General features: G+C 34.4%; 1 protein-coding gene across 1 annotated transcript in view; it reads left to right on the top strand.

Annotated features, from left to right (window-relative positions):
• Positions 1–19865, top strand: part of SPAG16 (sperm associated antigen 16) — a 992367-nt gene that overhangs the window by 148383 nt on the left and 824119 nt on the right. Inside the window, exon 10 of the mRNA XM_047084254.1 lies at positions 12932–13059. Within this exon, the coding sequence (XP_046940210.1) occupies positions 12932–13059 (128 nt within the window). The remainder of the gene's footprint in view (positions 1–12931; positions 13060–19865) is intronic.

Raw genomic sequence — 19865 nt, 5'->3', positions numbered from 1 at the left:
GCTGTTCGTCAAATAACTTAAGCTTGCTGCAACAAAATTTTGCGTTGCCTTTGAGGAAGGGAAGCAGATAAAGCCAGTGAGATGCCAATAATTATCCATACTTTCGGGACGCCTGTGTGGCTTGGTCGGTTAAGCGTCCGACTTCGGCTCAGGTCATGATCTCGCGGTCCGTGAGTTCGAGCCCCGTGGCGGGCTCTGTGCTGACAGCTCAGAGCCTGGAGCCTGTTTCAGATTCTGTGTCTCTTTCTCTCTCTGCCCCTCCCCTGTTCATGCTCTGTCTCTCTCTGTCTCAAAAATAAATAAACGTTAAAAAATTTTTTAATAATTATCCATAGTTTCTATCTACAAAACTTATCTGAAAACTCAGAGTAATGCTGTCACTCCAGTAGATGAAAGTAGGAATTGCTGCTTTACTCATCTGTTGAAAACAGAGGCACCATTTTCAGAAGTGGCTCCACTTAATTTACATTTGCATTAAACATTGCTTTGCACTGCTTCAGTGTCTGGCATTCAGAAATGGCCACTTCTGTCATCATTATGGTGCACTTTTCTAAACCTTCATGTGCTTTCTGCTTCCTGTCTCTTCATTTCATTCATCCTCCCTTTGAATATTTTTGAGTTTGCAGCACTTTTATGTGATTATAATAGTGTAAACCAAAAGTTATAATTTATTGTCTAGGTATATTTTGCATGTAATATATAATTGATGCTTTTAGGTATTTGCATTATTGCATAACAGGCTTTATCAAAATGAAAAATTGGATGACAATATTTTTTTATTAAATTATAATGATTAATTTAACAACATTAAAGTCAGGATAAGATAGCTAAGCTAAATGTTGCAATTTCAATTACAAAAATGCATGCTTATTCCTCACTTTGGAAGTCTGCCAACTAGACAATATATTAGTCAGTGAATGGAACTAGACAAGCCACCCAATTTAGCAATTTCTAGCTGGTCAGATATGTCTTCAGGAAAATTTAACCTTATAAGGCTTATTCTTGGTCTCTGCTTCATAGAGATTACACAACTGTTTATTTTAAATGAAAATTATAGTGAAAGGAATATGATCTAAAAGTCATCGAAATTTCCGTGTCTATCAATTTGAGTTTACATGAGGCTAAGTGGGGGAAATAATAAAGGTTTAGAAATTCTTCATCCTTTTTCAGATAAAACAGTTAGTGGAGAATTGCCTTACTTTACAAACCTAAATAGATTATGTTCTTTACTGGAAAATGTTCAGTTCATTGACATTTGTCATCTTTCAATTAACTGCTTACATTTTTGTGTCAAACAGAATTTAAAAAGATGTTATAAGAATTTTCTTACAATAGTAAATTGACTGGTTTTTAAAACCATTGGGAAAATAAACAGCTGTATTTTAATAGCTACATATAAGTCATAACTAGATACTGTATGAATGACCCCATGACCTCCTTGGATCCTGCTTGGATTTTGATTAGCATCTTTTTAGGCTCCTGGGGACTATGGAAGTCATGAGGATGGCTTCAAGAGAAATAAAAGGATAAGAACCCAGCTGTGTTTGAAAATGCAGAGATGAATACAAAATAAAATAAAAAGCATAAAGACTTAGTTACTATTAATATTATGACACTTTCTTCTAGTTGCAAATTTATATGTATAGATATATCATGCATATGCCCTGTAAATTACGTGGATAGCTTATAAATATTTTTTATACTTGTAGAATACAAGTGTTTTTTTTTCTTTTTGTGAATACAATTATTAATAGCTACATAGTGTCTTATTACCTGGATTCATAGTATTCTGTAGTTCACTTAACCAATCCCTTTTTATTAGGAGTTAGATATAGTATAGTATAGTATAGAACTATACTATAGTTAGGTATAGAACTATAGTATAGTTCAGTATAGTAAGTAATAGCTCATAGATATTTTCATGTACTTATCCTAGCACATTGGTTTGAATATTTTCTTAGAATATATTTTTAGAAATAGACTTACTGATAGAAGGTATTTGGTCATTTTTAAAATATGTTTGATACCCATGCCAAATTTCTCTCTAGAAAGGTTATATCAATTTACATTACTATTTGCAGTGTGTGAGAGTAACTGCATCAATGCACTAATCTTATTTTTAAAATATTGTTTACCGATTTGCAAATGAATAACATCTCATTTGTTATTTTAATCTGTATTTAATGATTAGTGAGACTGAATCTTTTTACATGTTTACTGATTACTTTTTGGGTGACTTGTGTAACCATGATTTCTGTACATTTTTCTTTGAAAGAGTTTAAATGATTGATTTTAAAATCTGTTTATATGTAATTATATTTGGTATTTAAACACTAACATTTTTCTTACAGTTTTTTTTTCTTTTAGAAGTTTAAAAAACTACTTAATCAAATATAACTGTCTCCTACTTCACATTTTTTTTTCTTTAATGTTATGCTTAGAAGCGCTTCTGTATTCCCAGATCATATAAATATTTACTTATATGTCCTTTCTGTGTATTTTATAATTTTTTTATTTTTTTAACATTGAACTAAATCCATCTGGAATTAATGTGGGAGCAGGATGAGATTCAGTGTTCTACATTTTCTTCTCAAATAGCTAAACCAATTTTCACAACAACTTCTACTGAATAATTCATACTGAGTCTTCTGGAGACTTGGTCATCCAAATGTAGACTTACACCTCAAAGGAATCCAATGGCATGGGGATTTCACCAGAGACAGTGACCTGCATTGAAAACTACCATGCTCCAGTGTAGAAGGTCCTAATGCAGAGCCTTACCGGCATTGTTAAGATAATATTTTTACTAGATTTAATTGTGGTATTTTGTGGCCTATAGTAGATTAGAAACAGCAGGAGAAGGGGATTAAGAAAAGGGCAGAAATTACTGTAATTATTATGATTAGAAGGAGACAGAAAACTAAAAACTAGGCAAAGTTGTATTACTCAGTGGTAGTGTTCATAATGATTACCAAGCCACTAAGAAAATATTTCATGATCTTTATATTGTTCTGTTCAAGAAGTCCATTAATAAAAAGAAGTTAGAAGTTTTATTTTTTAATTAAAAAAACTGGGAAAATATGCTATAATTAAAAGAATTTTGGAGTCAAACTCACTTGGATTTTAATTTGAGGTTCCTTATCCGTGCCGTTGGGAAAGAGATCATTTTTTTTAGCCCAATTTTACCCATCTGTAAAATGGTGAACATAAATTACCTTGTATGGCAATGTTGTAATGAAATTGACGTACGTTTTACTGTTCGTCCCGCTTCCAACTCCTCCTCACCCCCAAGCCTGAGTCAAGAAAAATTTCCAAGTTTCTAAGAATTGCAGATGGATGTGGTATTCCCTTTAGCAATTCCAGGAACTCTTGTTTGTTTTTACTCTTAGTCAAGCCCGTATGATTCTTTTAATCTGGAGGAAAAGTCAGGTTTTAAGTATTTTATCAATGGATCTTAGTTAACAGTTTCCAGCAGGAGGTATAAGAATACTGATAAAGTTACTGGAGATGTGGGCAAAGAAGAAATAACTCAGGCTCTGAAACCAGGGGAATCTGATTCCTGGTCCCAGAACTTGGACAAGTTCATCATTATTCTACCTGAGCTCCACTATTTATCCATCTGTAAAAGAGAGATGATAGTCAATATGCAGAACTGTTGGGAGGATTTAAGATAGTTACAGGTTTTTAAATAAATGGTAGCTATTATTATTTTTAATGTTAATCTTAACAATAAAAGCTTCATTGCTCTTCTTATGTGTTCCTTTCCTAAGTTTAATGATAAGTGGACTATTTAAAATGAGAATAGTTGGGGCGCCTGGGTGGCGCAGTCGGTTAAGCGTCCGACTTCAGCCAGGTCACGATCTCGCGGTCTGTGAGTTCGAGCCCCCGTGTCGGGCTCTGAGCCTGGAGCCTGTTTCCGATTCTGTGTCTCCCTCTCTCTCTGCCCTCCCCCGTTCATGCTCTGTCTCTCTCTGTCCCAAAAATAAATAAACGTTGAAAAAAAAAATTTAAAATGAGAATAGTTAAGCGACTCCTGGGTGGCTCAGTCAGTTAAGCATCTGACTTGATCTCAGTTCAGGTCTTGATCTCAGGGTCTTGATTTCAGGCCCTGCATTGAGCTCCATGCTAGGCATGGACTATACTTAAAAAAATAAAATAAAATGAGAATAGTTATAAAACAAAAATTATTATATATGATAAGTGGAAAATAGAAGTCTTTTTTAAAATATAAAATTATAAAATATAAAAATATTAAGAACTTTTTAGATGCTTCTTGACTGGCTAGTGTTTGATTATGTTCTTTTGATGACATTTCAGGGAGACAAATAATAAAAGGGTGTAATGAGTTATAAATTTCTGTGCATTACAATTGTTTTATTGATAATGTAAATTCATTTTGACATTAGAGACTTTAAAATATTAAATACAATTTGTTCTTTTTCTCTGGTTCTGATTATGTGGCATATAGATTGTGCCTATTAAATTTATTCTTACAGATATGCTTTATAAATCTCTTAGCTAAGTTTGCTAAAATTTGAAAAATGGGTTGTTAATCAGATACTTCAGTGGTTCTCAAACTTGAGCAAATATTAGAATCACCCGGAGACGGAGACCTAGATTGCTGAGCTTCATTCCCAGAGTTCCTGATGAAGTAAATTTGGGCTCTGACTTGAGAATTAGCACTTTAAATTAGTTCCCAGCTAATGCTGGTGTTCTGGTCAGAGGAACACTCTTTGAGAACCACTAAAATTGGCTAATAGAAGTTAGTTCTCAAATAATATTCATTATTATTCAACATAGTAAAAAAATACACTTGTTTGACTTTTTTTTGACAAATTAAGCTTGTCAATTTTTGTATTTGCTGTTAATTTTTTCTAAGCTTCTCAATTTTTGTATCCTAAAGGTGTTTCTTAAAATAGTTCCTTTCATGAAAAATCCTATATATTTTCTGCCCATTTCTTCACTGGGTTATTTGTTTTTCGGGTGTGGAGTTCTTCTCTAAAGAAGACATCCAGATGGCCAACAGGCACATGAAAAGATGTTCAGCGTCGCTCCTTATCAGGGAAATACAAATCAAAACCACACTCAGGTATCACCTCACGCCAGTCAGAGTGGCCAAAATGAACAAATCAGGAGACTATAGATGCTGGAGAGGATGTGGAGAAACGGGAACCCTCTTGCACTGTTGGTGGGAATGCAAATTGGTGCAGCCGCTCTGGAAAGCAGTGTGGAGGTTCCTCAGAAAATTAAAAATAGACCTACCCTATGACCCAGCAATAGCACTGCTAGGAATTTACCCAAGGGATACAGGAGTACTGATGCATAGGGGCACTTGTACCCCAATGTTCATAGCAGCACTCTCAACAATAGCCAAATTATGGAAAGAGCCTAAATGTCCATCAACTGATGAATGGATAAAGAAATTGTGGTTTATATACACAATGGAATACTACGTGGCAATGAGAAAAAATGAAATATGGCCTTTTGTAGCAACGTGGATGGAACTGGAGAGTGTGATGCTAAGTGAAATAAGCCATACAGAGAAAGACAGATACCATATGGTTTCACTCTTATGTGGATCCTGAGAAACTTAACAGGAACCCATGGGGGAGGGGAAGAAAAAAAAAAAAAAAGGACGTTAGAGTGGGAGAGAGCCAAAGCATAAGAGACTGTTAAAAACTGAGAACAAACTGAGGGTTGATGGGGGGTGGGAGGGAGGGGCGGGTGGGTGATGGGTATTGAAGAGGGCACCTTTTGGGATGAGCACTGGGTGTTGTATGGAAACCAATTTGTCAATAAACTTCATATAAAAAAAAAAAAGAAAAATCCTATATATACTCAGCAATAGTATAAATCTAATTGTCATTTCTTGTGTTTTTAAATCAAATAAATCTTTGTTCTATTGGTTGGTGGCACAAATAAGCAGTTTAGTCTAGAAATATACTCTAAAAATATGATCAAGTAGAGGAGTTTCCAACTGATAGTTATTGGTTGTACATTTTATTTTTTGCTAGGCTTTTTAGTCTAATTTGATATGAATCAAAGTAAAACAGAACTTAGTGATAGCTTTAATATAGTTAAAACTATTTTGCTTCATATAGTCATTTAGAGTAGAAACTTTAAAGAATAATTAGGAACTTAGATCACAAATGCTTAAGTACCTATGAAAACAGCACTTTATAACTATAATCCTTCTCCCTACAATCTAAGGCCACAATAATACAAACAAATATAAACATCAAGAAACTGAACAAATACCTAAATAAGGAAGGTTTGCCCTGACCCACTTCCATTTTCATACTTAGACTGTGAATGTCAATTAGCTCAATGAAGTCATGCTGATAATGTCAGTTGTCAGTCATTTACTAGATGGTGATGCTTGAAGTTTGTCAGCAGGCATGGACTACTTGAATGATAAATGAAATAATGAGGGCACAGAAGCCTGAACAAAACTTCTCCATTTTTGGTAAATTCCTCTCCACATGGGGATTTAAGACAAGAAGACAAAAAATACATTAAAATCTGTTTTGATGAGGCATTTATTTAATCCAGTATCTATCTTAAAACATTCATCCTTTACCTTTAAATTTTTAAAAATTAATGTAAATGGCCAATAATTAATCATAATCATTCCCTAACTATATTGGTCAGTGTAAACAACATTAGCTGCTGCAAGAGAGAGATGAAAATCTATAGTCCTGCCTCAAGAAAGGTTCATTTGTAACTTGTGGATGGTGTGACTGTGTGTGACTCTCCTCCATTCAGTGACTCTGGGATGTGGGCAGCTATCTGTCATCTACACCATCTGTCATCTACATAATTCTCCAAAGTCATTGTGACAGGAAAAGAAAAATGGTGCACTACGTCAGGATGTTTCAAGGCTAGGACTGGAAGTGGCTTACATCATTTCTACTTATATCCTGTTTCAAAATCCAATCACTTTAACTCTGTTTAACTGCAAGGGAGGCAGAGAAATGCAGAAGAGCTTTCAATAGCCTCTGCTACACCTACCAAACTTGATTTATTTAAATAGTCATTTAAATCTGGGTTTTTAACTAAATCATATCCAGTTAAGTGCTGGTTTGAAAATACTAGGTACAAATTAAAGAGCATTTCATATACGTAGGACTGATTTCCTTATGTAGATTTCTATATTTTAAAATTTAAGAAAAAAACAATACATGTCCATGTAAAATATTCAAACAGTAAATAAAGATATAAAATTAAAGGTAAATAATTCTCTTCTCCTTGTTTTGATATCCATTTGTTGACCGTTGTTAAGTATCTCTCTCTAAAAATGTGTTATATATACATCGTGCTTACCAATGTAGATCTTCTTTACTTTATAAAAATGGGATGATTTTATTTATATGCTCTTCTGTAAATTTCTTTTTTAAGTTAATAATATATCACAGAGCTTAAAAAATAATATATCACAGAGCTTATTCTCTATAAATACGTAAAAATTCTAAGTGATATTCAAAATAGTTAACAACCATTATAACATGGGCATTGACCAATCAGAATAGATGCTGGATGTGGGATGGGAGAAAGGTCCTGGAGGCCCAGGTGTGCTAGAAATTACTTTAATTAGGGTATGATGGTGAATAAATTGGGAACAAGGGTTAGTACCCAAAGTAGGGGCTAGGGTCAGTGGTAGAGAGGAACATGGAAGACATGCTCAGGGTATCAGCTATTTTCCAAGTAGTATGAATATTTTTTTAATATTATAACAGTCAACAAGGCCATACTGGTACACTAGGGTTATATAAGTTCTGCAAATACCTCATTCTATTTTATGTAGTATACGAGAATTGTACTGTGATTAAAATATATTAAAATAAATCAGTATACGAATACACAATTAGATTGTTTTAAATACCCAATATTGTAAGAAATACTACAGATTAGAAAACAAAACAGAAACCACAAAATTAAATTAAAAAAATAGAAAACTTACATATGTAATTTGGGAAACCTTTGTGAAAATATCCATAAGGCCAATGCCTAGCAGTGGAACCACTAGAAAAAACAAGTCAGTTTTTATTTCAGTAGATATTTCCAATTTGCCCAATTGTATATCTACTTCATTCCAATAGATTTACGCCTTATTTTTTCACCTTAATATCTTCTGCATGTTTCTACTCTAGGTTTTCTCAATGATGTAGTTTTTCATTTATACTGTTCCTTCATGAGACTGTGAATCCTTCAATGGAAGGAGTGTCTTCCACTTGTATTTTGGTATGGTAATTAACATAGTACCTGTTAAGTAAGGTACCTTACTGTTAAGTAAGGTAAGTAACATAGTACCATACAGAATAAACATTCAAATGTTGAGTGAATGCTTGAGTGAATAATCTTGAACTTCAGGTTCAAAATTGGTCTGAGTAATTCCCTTGAATGTCAGGTCAATGGAAAGCAAAGAACAAGATAGAGAAGCAGACATGAGTTGAATGGCATAGATACAGGACCTGGAAAAAGCCTAAGTACCTAAGACACTCTGATATGAGGCCAAATAGATAGTTTGGCTTCCTAATAAGGATAGATACAGGGGATGCCTAATTGATACATCACCAAAACAGAGGAAGAGTTACCTGTTGAAGACTCTGAGTCTGGAGTTTCTTCTTTTCAAGCAAGAGAGCAGATGCAGAATTGAATACAAGAGAGGCTAATGTCTAGGAGGAGACAAAAGCCCCAAACAGCGGTTTTGTCTCTATATTTATTGAGCTCACAAGATATTACCCACGTGATGAACATGAAGAAAACAAAAGATATTACCCACGTAGTGAATGTGAAGAAAATAAGATCTTACACATGTGAACGTGGAGAAAACAATCAGACACTAATCATTAACCTGTGTGTATAAGAAGCAAAGGGTCTGGGGGCAAGTGGAGTGTATTGGCATCAGATGGAAAGTAATTTCCTTCAGGTTATCTAACAATTTACTCGTGATCCCGTTACAGTATCTCGCTAGCTAACCTCGGGCACTTTCGCCTGTGGTGGCGACTTTCTGCCCTAAGATTTTTTTCTAATCCATTTATGTATGTAGAACCCATTTCCCCACAGTTACCCATCAGGTTTTTCATCCTTTGAATATAAGCAGCAAGACTGTATTTGATTCCGACTGGCTGGCCAGTGAAGCAAGAATTCCTTTTATTATTGAAGCTGGGACAAATAGAGGTAACCAACAGTTAACTGGATATAGGACTAGGATTCTGACAGGTGAGATCATATTACTATCTGCTTCAATCTATATCCCAGGAGAATATTAAACCTGAAATTTGAGTAATATAAAATATTTTATTATAAATAGACATAATTCATATGAAATAGAATAGACATAATTCATAATGAAATTACTAAGCAGTTGAAATTAAAATATGCCACTAATTGCAGCAATATAAATATCCACAGAAATAGCTAATTATTATTAAGGATTTATTAGGTACCAAGCATGTGATTACTGCTTTACAGAGATTATCTCACTTACTACTCACAGCAGCTATTAATCGGGTGTAATTTTGATTGTAGTTTACCGATGGAAAAATGCATCCTAAAAAGTTTGTTAAATAGCTTGACTAAATTCTCATGCTAGTATGTAGTGGAACTGAATCACTAGGGAAAGCCAGGGTTTTCAATCCTGACTTTTATTTCACATGGGGAAATTTAAAATAAATACCAATGTCAGAGCCTTACCTTTGGAAATGATTACTTAATTGGTCTGGGGTGGGATCCAGTAGAATTTGTATTTTTAAAAAGCTGCCTGATGATTTCAAAGGGTGGGCAGAGTAAAAGAACTGCTGACCTATCAAAGTATATTATTGAGAGCTTAGCTGTGCCCTGCAGTTGTACTTTGTCAATACAAAGAAATAATAATGGTTATGTCATTTGAAAGAACAGTTTTAAAATTTATTTTATTCCCTCTGTTCTCTATGCATAGTCCTTATTTATGAGTCCTGCATTTGCCTCACTGGTCCTGCCTGCCCATTTATTTGCTTTTGTTTCCTGGAATATTTCGGTTTACATGCTGGGCAATAGAAGGGTTCTTACATTTTGCCTCTGCAAGTGCATTTATGTTTAGAAAGGATTGCTGTTTCTAGGCCTTTGCTACTCTTATAAATTTTCTTTTAAATACTTGTTCAGGTATTATTATATTTTCCTGTATTCTTTTCAGCTACACCAAATAAGATGTAGCTGATTTGGTTTTTATTAAGCCTAGTTGATTAGGTTTTATTAAATGTCTCTTTGTATTAGTTTTATATAATGATTGGTTTAAAAATAATGATTGCTTGTAAAAATTGCTGCAGATAATAAGTTTATGGTTCTAGATTTTCCATGGAGTCAAAAAATTATATAAGACTGGATTCTGATTCACTTTGCCATATTTTCTAGCATAATAATTTATTCTGCCTCCATTTCAAACCCAAGCAACATTATTAAAATGAATTATCATAACAATAGAAAAATGGGCAAAAGGCATAAACATACAGTTCAGAAAAAAAAGAAGTAAAGCAAGAAATAAGAAACCCAAAACTTAAACCTAATCAATTAAGAAATGTCAATAAAATAGTTTTTTTAAATATGAATTAACAACAATTTTCCCTTAGACTTTTTAGCATATAAATATAGTTTACATGTTTATTATTTGGTGTCCTCACACTAGAGTGTAATCTCCACAAGGAAGGGGGTTTTGTCTATTTTGTCCAATGACATAAGAGCTAAAACTAGTGCCTGTCATGTAATAGATGCTCAATGATAAATATTAGTCAAAGAAGTATCTTACCGAATGTATTATTTTAAACGTGAGGAAGTATGTGTATATATGTGTATATAGCATTAACAAAGTTGCGGCGAATTGCACACAGTATTATATGACAGGCAGCATATACATTCATATAACGTTTCTGAAAAGCAGTCTATGAAGAGGTATCATGTTTTTTGTTAAGTATTTATTTTATTTTATAATTTTTTAAAAAGTTTTTTAATGTTTATTTCTGAGGCAGAGGGAGACAGAGCACGAGTGGGGGAGGGTCAGAGAGAGAGGGAGACGCAGAATCAGAAGCAGGCTCCAGGCTCTGAGCTGTCAGCACAGAGCCTGACGCAGGGCTCGAACTCACAAACCGTGAGATCATGACCTGAGCCGAAGTCGGTCGCTCAACCGACTGAGCCACCCAGGCGCCCCTATTTTATTTGAATTATTTATTTACACTTTAAGGATATAATCAGTGAAATGCAGATTTATAGACAGAAAGCTGTTCATGGCACTGATAATGTAAGGAAAATAAAAATAGCTAAATGTTAAAAACAATATGGTACTTTCAGAATAGACTAGAAAATGCAGTGGTATAATGTTAAATGAAAAATGGAGGGTGAATAATAGAGCATGGTCTCAATTTTGTAAAAAATTAGAGGCAAATTATTACATCAAAGTGCTAATAGCAATTATATTTGTATGGTGAGAATAAGATATCCTTTCCTTTTTTCTGGGTAGTATATGGAATGCATGATATTTCTTTTCTTTTCTTTTTTTTAGTTTATTCATTTATTTTGAGAGAGAGTGCACATGCGTGAGCCGGAGAGTAGTAGCAGAAAAACAATCCAAAGCAGACTCTGCACTATTAGCACAGTGCCCAACACAGGGCTTGATCTCAAGAACCATGAGATTATGACCTAAGATGAAATCAAGAGTTGGACACATAACTGACTGAGCCACCCAGCCCCTGAATGCATGATATTTCTATGTGAATGTATATTATTTTGTTTATCAGAAAAATTCTTCTTTATGAAAATTGGTTTTTATCATTTTCCAACTCCAATGTAACCTCCACAAGGGCAAGACTTTTTATCTTTGTTCATTAGTGGATTCCTTATGCCTAAGTATGCCTGCTTTATGCCTAAAGTAGCACTGACAGATATTTTTGGAATAAATGAATGAGTACACAAATGATATACCTCCCTCTCTAAAGGTAATTTTAAAGCATTAAGTGTAAGTGGATTGATTACTTCCTTTTTTTTTCCTGTGGAATTGAGCAATTAATGTATCCATGTTAATTAAGTGCCTGTGCTGGGGTGCCTGAGTGACTTAGTCGGTTAAGCGTCCGAGTTTGGCTCAAGTCATGATCTCACGGTTCATGACTTCAAGCCCCGTGTTGGGCTGTATGCTGACATCTCAGAGTCTAGAGCCTGCTTTGGGATTCTGTGTCTCCCTCTCTCTCAAAAATAAAAAAAAACTAAACAAATTAAAATAAAAAGTGCCTGTTCATAGTATATCCTCCTTCTGCTGAGGGGAGCTTACTTTCTCATGGACTAAAAATCATCTTTGATCTCCAGTTACAATTTGCTTGGCAGATGTGGATTCTAATGTATGTGAGATTTAAAGTGATTAAGACAGAAATCTTTTACTTTTAGTAAGTGCCTTTAAATTAGCCCTGTGTCCTCAGGTTTAAAGAAGAATACCATGATTAATCAAATAACATACGTAATTACTTTGTTTCCCAATTAAAAATGTTTTTGGTTTACCATTTATAGAGGACAAAAGGAGTATAAGAATAATCACAGATTTTGCTGACATTACTGCTGGGGATGGAAGCTTTCTGAAAAAGGACAGTTGACCAATAATATAAGAAAGTGCTATATTGTGCTTCACTGTAATTTAATAGTGGTGTGTTTTAAAATAATTTTTACCATGTAGCATGCAGTTTAAACTTATATAAATAGATATGTGCCTTATTTAACATTTTATCTTTTTTGCATGTTTTCTCAAACTAAAATAGGAAATTAAGGACTTATGGTAAGTCCTGAGGGAATATACTGGTAATATTTATGTTATAATTTAATATTAAATAAGATAGAATATTAAATAAGACTGTATCAGTGTGTACAGTGATATGCCTATTTTGCACATAGCTCTTGCTTTTTCTTTTTTATCTAGGATTCAGAATTTCCCACAGATATGCAACCAAATCCAAACCTGTATTTATATAAAGAAAATATTTGTCCAGCAAAAGTTGACTACAAGCTGAATAACATTTTTAGACTTCATGAACTTCCAGTGAGCTGGTAGGATTCTTGATGTTTTTTATTAATGCCTTTGAGATTTTGTTGTCATGTCTAAATTGTGTTGCTCTTATAGCCATTCATGGTTGAAGTGATTTGCTCTTAGCCTGTTTCCAAATTGCTACTCATAACAGCAAAAGAATCTGCTTATAGCTGCTGCAAGAAACTTAAAATTAATTGCTTTAGGCACTTGGTGGCAGTACAGACTAAGTGCACTATTGTGTATGTTTATTGTAGAGGTTGTAGTTCAGGGTTAAAAGAAAGCACAACTAATTTCTAGAGATGTTTGTAGGATTTCTTCTAAATATGGGATCTCAGCAACTAAGGATTTCATTTGATTATTTACTTATTATCAATGTATGTTTTTTCCTCATTAACAAATCGTTTATTTTGTTTTGAGGACTAGTTTTGTGAACCACAATCCTATCAGTTGAAAGACAAAACTTATTACTTGGTATTTATTAAATGCATTCTTTTCTGAATCTGCATATTTATATTCATACCTATTTTATATCTTAAAATTTTACACTGGTATTCAGTTTTCAAGATAAATATTAACATGGGAAATCTGCATATATATACATTCTCTGATATAGTTCTGTGGTTATTAAAAGTTTAGTAAGTGGTAAGCTTTTAGGATGTGATCATGGATATATCACTTGGATTATGGTTTAGGTAAGTAATATTCTTTTGTTACATTTGTTCATATATTGCCAAATTTATGTCATCAATCTTCAGGAAATTTTAGGCTTGTAAAAAATGTATGGCAAACATTATATAATTGTTCCTGTTATATTTAATGAGGAAAAATGTCTCAAAATAAGATGTTAACCAACTCCGATAACTTACATGCATTTACCTGTGGTGAGTACTTTTTTTTTTTCATTTGCAAACTTTTCTCTGCTCCCACTGACTGGATATGTTATTTATTTTCTAAACCCTACTTGTTTGATTACTTCCATGTAGCAAGAATATTTATTATCTTTGATATCTTACTTAAGGGCACAGCACATATGATCTTATCTACCCTGACCAAAACCAGTAAGTTACTGAACTGAAAAGGTCTGTTTGTAAAGGGAGCCATAAAAATGATACATTCAACCTGAAGTATGTGTTGTATTTTGTCTTAAAATAGTGCATTTGCATTCACATGCCAGTCTTTTGATGTAAGGCCATGACTTTTTCTTTTTTTTTTTAATATATGAAATTTATTGTCAAATTGGTTTCCATACCACACCCAGTGCTCATCCCAAAAGATGCCCTCTTCAATACCCATCACCTACCCTCCCCTCCCTCCCACCCTCCATCAGCCCTCAGTTTGTTCTCATTTTCTGAGTCTCTTATGCTTTGGCTCTCTCCCACTCTAACCTCTCTCTCTCTTTTTTTTTTTCCTCCCCCCCCCATGGGTTTCTGTTAAGTTTCTCAGGATCCACATAAGAGTGAAAACAAGAAGGCCATGACTTTTTCTTTGATTGACTGTTGATTGGAATTTTACACTCTTCCATAAGCTATACCAATAATGTATCACTTATAGTTTCAATTTTGTTATTTCCTTAATCTGAAACAAAAACTTCAGACACTCAGAAGATGATCCTCTTACCTTTCCATAGTATTAATTTAATTTTTATTGACAGCATATTTATCACATTCATATTTCATCACCTTGATTAGTCTTTTATTTACATTTACAATAGCAAACACAACTGACTTATAAGGAGCGTTAGTAAAATACTCCTTTGAACTCTTTGTAATCATGGCTGTTAGCTGGTGAGAGTATCCTGTGCTGGTCTGCTTGGGTGTGGTCTGAGAGCTCTGAGTAGTCGAGGCACAGTGAACACAACTAGCATAGTTTACAGAGAAAATGAGAAATGCTGGTCAATCCAACCATTAAGTGGAGGTTAAGGGAAAAGTTTCGATTAAATGAAAATGAAGAGAAGATAATGAGGTAAATATTTAACTTTTAGTAAAAGACAAAATCTGGATTTCAGCTTGATTTATTTCCAGCCTTTGGAAAAACAGCTGCCCTGGTAACTACTACTGCAACCCAGGGAATAATTTCTCTGTCACCATCTTCACTAGTTAGCTCATTAGGAAAGAAGATTCTAACATTATAAGTTAGGCAGTTAAAACAAAAACAAAAACAAAACAAAAAACAATCAATCACTAATAGAATAATCACTAATTTTCTAGAGTAACAAGCCTCAAAGGAAGACTAAGCTGTGACTTTGAGACAACTCATTTACCTGAGCCTTTTGTTGCCTGTCTTACTCATTTCCAATTTGTCTTGGTTGCTACTTCTTCATACCACCATTTCTTCATTGTCACGTGCTTATTTCTCTCCCCACTTATTTTACTCTGTCTCTTTCTCTGTATTCTCATTCTATACCACCAACCCTTAACTAACCATAGTATAAAATTAAATTGTAAGTTTTCTGTGTTGCTCAAATAATTTAATATTCTCTATTCTTAATTTTAAAACCAAATCACTCTCTCTCTGACCCCACATACACACCCAAAGGTTTCGTACTTTATGATTCTTTAATATAATGTTTATTGACTCATATATATATATTTCTTTAAGGAATAAGGAAAAGGCTTTTGTTTTATAAATTTCTGTTTATTTTTTTTTTGTCAGTTACCATCAATGGAAATTAAGCTCTCCCTCTGTGGTGTATAGGTTCCTTAACTTTATCAAAATAATAATAATAATAATAATAATAATAAATAATAAAAGAATATCAGTAATAACAATAAGCATCTATAAATGCCAGGATTTAGCTGCTTTGCTTTATACACGCTATGTTTGACCTTTATGTTTCTATAGGGAATTTATTATCTTCCCTATTTCTCTCTCACACACATACACAGCTCAGAGATCTTGAGAATCACAGAGAAAGAATTTGTATCGGGTCTGGTTAACCCAAAAGCAAACCTCTAGACAGTGAAGAAGCCATGCATTATTTTAAAGAAAAATGCTGAGGAAATAGTGTCTGTATTCACAATAAGGCATACAAGTTTGCCAGTAACACACAACTATATAACCTATGAGTTTGATCAATATCATTTTCCCTCTGATAATTGCTTTAAACTTAAATATTAAAATAATTAGATTGTGCTTAAGTGCAGAATTTGTTAATTATATGTTCTTTCCCTGGAAAAACAAGATTTATTAAAATTTATTTTTACTATGTTTTTCTAACAAGGTCAAAATAAAATAAATGCATATTAATTCCAGATAATTTAAAGATTCTTAATGTCTTACTAATTTGCATTTTTATAGAGTGCAATTTCATAGGTTGAGGAACCAGGATTTTAAATCAGATTAGTTAAGAGTTTTTAAGTTGTGATTTAGGTAGATGTCTTTTTTTCTACTCTCACAGGATAATTCCTATCAACCTAGAAAATATCCTTAAGTAACTCCCATTAGTTAAAAACACTTTTTTTTCCCTTGACCTGACAACCCCCTACTGCACCTATGCTCTTTCCTCAGAAGCTGCTCTGGCTCATTTTCATCAAAATGGTTGGCAGAAGTGCTGATGGAACTAACAGCCTCTACTTGTTCTCTCTGTATTCTCCCCTTCAGTTTCCTTTCTTTCCTCACCTCTGAAACTACTTTTGTCAGTCATTTGCTCCTTTGGTGCCCACCGCCAGTGCCACTTACCTGTTCTCATCTTCTTTACCTCTCAGATTCGGTCACTACAACCTGCCACGCCTGCTTTTACTCTCCTGACTCTCATTATTTCTATGGCCCTGGTTTTCCTGCTGAGTCCCAAGCTGTCCTGCTCAGCCTCTTCAGGAGGCTGTTCTCTTCTGCCGGAGTTCCGGTTGATAGACTCCACCTCCCCAACTCCTCCCTGGCTCAGTGCACAGCTTCTTCTTCTCACTAATACACTTCTCCAGGTGGCCTCTCCCATCCTCAGGCTATAAATACTCTCCATGTGTTGATAATTCCCATGCTGATATCTCTACCATTGACTTCTCTCCTGAGCTTGGGTATCTAATAGATTTTTCCAAATTGTCACGCCCAGAAAGAAATCTCTTTTTTTTCCTGCCAGAAAACATGGCCTTCTGACCTTCCTTATTTTTGTAAAAGCAAAATGTGAACATATGTGAATTTACTCAAGCTAAAGGCCTAGGAGTCATTGGGATTGCTCATTCTCTCACCCTTCGGTTCCCACCATTAGCTCTACCAGTGAGTCTGATAGGTGCTTCCTCCAGAATACATTTACATTTTTCCAAGTCTGTGCTATTGCAAAAGCCTACTAATTCACCCTACCTTACCTGATAATAATTCACTCACTTCACAGTAACCAGACAGATCTTTTAAAAATGTAAATCAGATCACAAAATTCCCTTCTTTAAATACAATAACGTTTTCCCCTTGTTTTACAGTGTAAACTTGCTACTGTGGCATATCAGGCTCTATAAGTTGTCTCCTACCTGCCTCTTGGGCCATGCACTCCCTCACATCCCCTCCCCAGTACCCTCAGCTACTTCAGTCTTCTCACTACTATTTGCAAACATACCACAGTTTATACTTTCCCAGGGCTTTTATGCCAGCTCTTCTTTCTGCTTGTGTTGTTGCATCTCTAATTTTTGCATGTCTGGCTTTCTCATCTCTAATATCTCAGCTCAAATATCACCTACTCGGAGAAGCAGCTGTTGAAAAATGTAGCTAATATTTCACTCCTACTCCTCCGGTCATGTACAGTCCCATCATTCTACTTAATTTCTGTCATGGTTCTCCATAGGTGTGCAGCATAAATTTTAAAGTATTTTATAAAAGTTAAAAAAAAAAAAAAAGAACGTTAGTGTTTTCCTAGTTTATGTGTGGGAGAGCCTGGCTAGATGCTCACCAACCCAGTCTTCTCTTCCTTGGGCCCGTTGGGAGATTATATGGAATATGGAAGGTTATATGGAAGCTCTGTGTTACTAATTCTGACCAAAGCCAGTGTATACCACTTTCAGGTCCAACCCCTTAGGCTTCCATTGGTATTGTCTACTCTGTCCATCCTCATTTTCCTAGTTGAAATCAAAAGACTTTGAAAGTGGTGAGCCACATGCTAGAAGGAGCGTGTGTTCTTGAGTCATCTGTTGCTTGGTGAGTTCCTGACCTTCCTCAAGCTTTTTCTGTGGTACTGCTTTCATTGCCCTGACAAATGCACTATATTTCTATGAAAATAAATGAGTTAGGCTATGTAAGATGAATGAAATCAAATTTTAAAAGATTGATGGTACTTTAATATTTACTCATTCACTTAAGAAAAAATTATTGAGCATTTGTCAGTCACTATTCTGGGCAGTTAACTAAATACACAGAAATCTGTTCCCAGGGCCTTAAATTTGTTGTAAGGAACAGGTAATAAACCAATAATGAACACATCTATGCTACAATAAATTTGTTGGCCATGAGTGCTAGAGAAAAACATAAAGCAGGGCATAGGAAAATGGAGTGCAGGGTGGCTTCAGGTTTAAAGAGAAAATCCAGGACTGTTCTGAGAAGGTGATCTATAACAAAAACTTGAAGTAGCTGAGGAAGTGAGACACACGGAGAATTAAGGACGAGAATTAGAGCTGGAGGAACAGCAAATGCAAAACCCTTAAGAAGAGAACATCTCCAAAATGTTTCAGCAAGGAATCCAGGATAAATAAAGTAGGTGAGCTTAGAGAGAAGAGGAGAAAATGAAGTTAGGTACTTGGGGACCAAAAAGGGTGTGACTTTAGGGCCTTCTAGATGGTAGTAAAGAGGACATTGAATTTTGTTCCAAGAATGCTAGAAAACTGCTGGAGGATTCTGAGAATTACCTGATTTGATTTACATAAGATCTCTGTGACTTCTGTGTGGAAATTAGACTGTCAGAGGGGTTAAGGGTAGATAGAATATGGCAGACTGGTTAGGAACTAATTTCAATAATCCAAGAGATGTGTAAAGATATTCTGGGCCAGCATGCAATGGGATAGAGGCTAAATGGTAAGATTTTTATTTTTTGATGAGAGTCTATAGTATTTTTTGATAAGCTGGATATGGGGTGAAAGAGAGGATTTAAAGATGAGTCCCAGGGTTTTTGTCAGAGCCAATGAAGATACAGTGACTATTAATTTTTATGGGAGAAGCTAAGGGAGGGGAAGGTTTGGAATATGGAGCTGGGCATGTTATGTTTGGGATGCTTATTAAACTTCCAAGCAGGCTTAGATTTGTATGGGGCCCTTAGAACATGCTGTGAACACAATCACAACTGTGTGTGCCACCTGGAGAGTGGTTAGGTCCATGTCAGTACTATTCCATGCACTTCTGTGGAAATAAAGATAAAGTGACTAAGTCGCTTTTAATGCAGAAAAGAAAAAGGGCATTTAGAAATGTAATTTTTCAACATGGGTCAATATAAAGCTTAATTTCTCTTATTGTTTTGGGTATAAATTATATGTGTTTATAAAAAACTGCTAGTTATCTTTTAAAATGTGAGTTTTCAAATTAACCATTAAATCATTTTTATAACTATACATTTAACTGGTATTTTATAATACATATTTGTAATAAGTTTAATTGATATTGTAATTGTTATAATGTTTATATTCTCCAAACAAATAAGCAAAGAACTTGCAGTTTCTTGAAGTTTCAAGACAATTCTCCTTAGGAGGATAATCATTACATACAGATAAAATGTGTGTAATCATTACTTATAACTAGTGTACAGAATAATTTTAAACACTTTATGCCATGAGGATATATTCTGCTGGTTTTATGATTTGCTATCAACATAATAAGGTATTCAGTTAGCTTCCATTAAATAATGATAATATTTATGCCA

Source organism: Lynx rufus, unplaced genomic scaffold, assembly GCF_022079265.1.
Source record: "Lynx rufus isolate CCGP_SWC_20201006 ecotype Redwood Valley unplaced genomic scaffold, mLynRuf1.p SCAF_2, whole genome shotgun sequence".
NCBI classification, from domain to species: Eukaryota; Metazoa; Chordata; class Mammalia; order Carnivora; family Felidae; genus Lynx; species Lynx rufus.
This window is presented reverse-complemented; position numbering and strand designations above follow the sequence as displayed.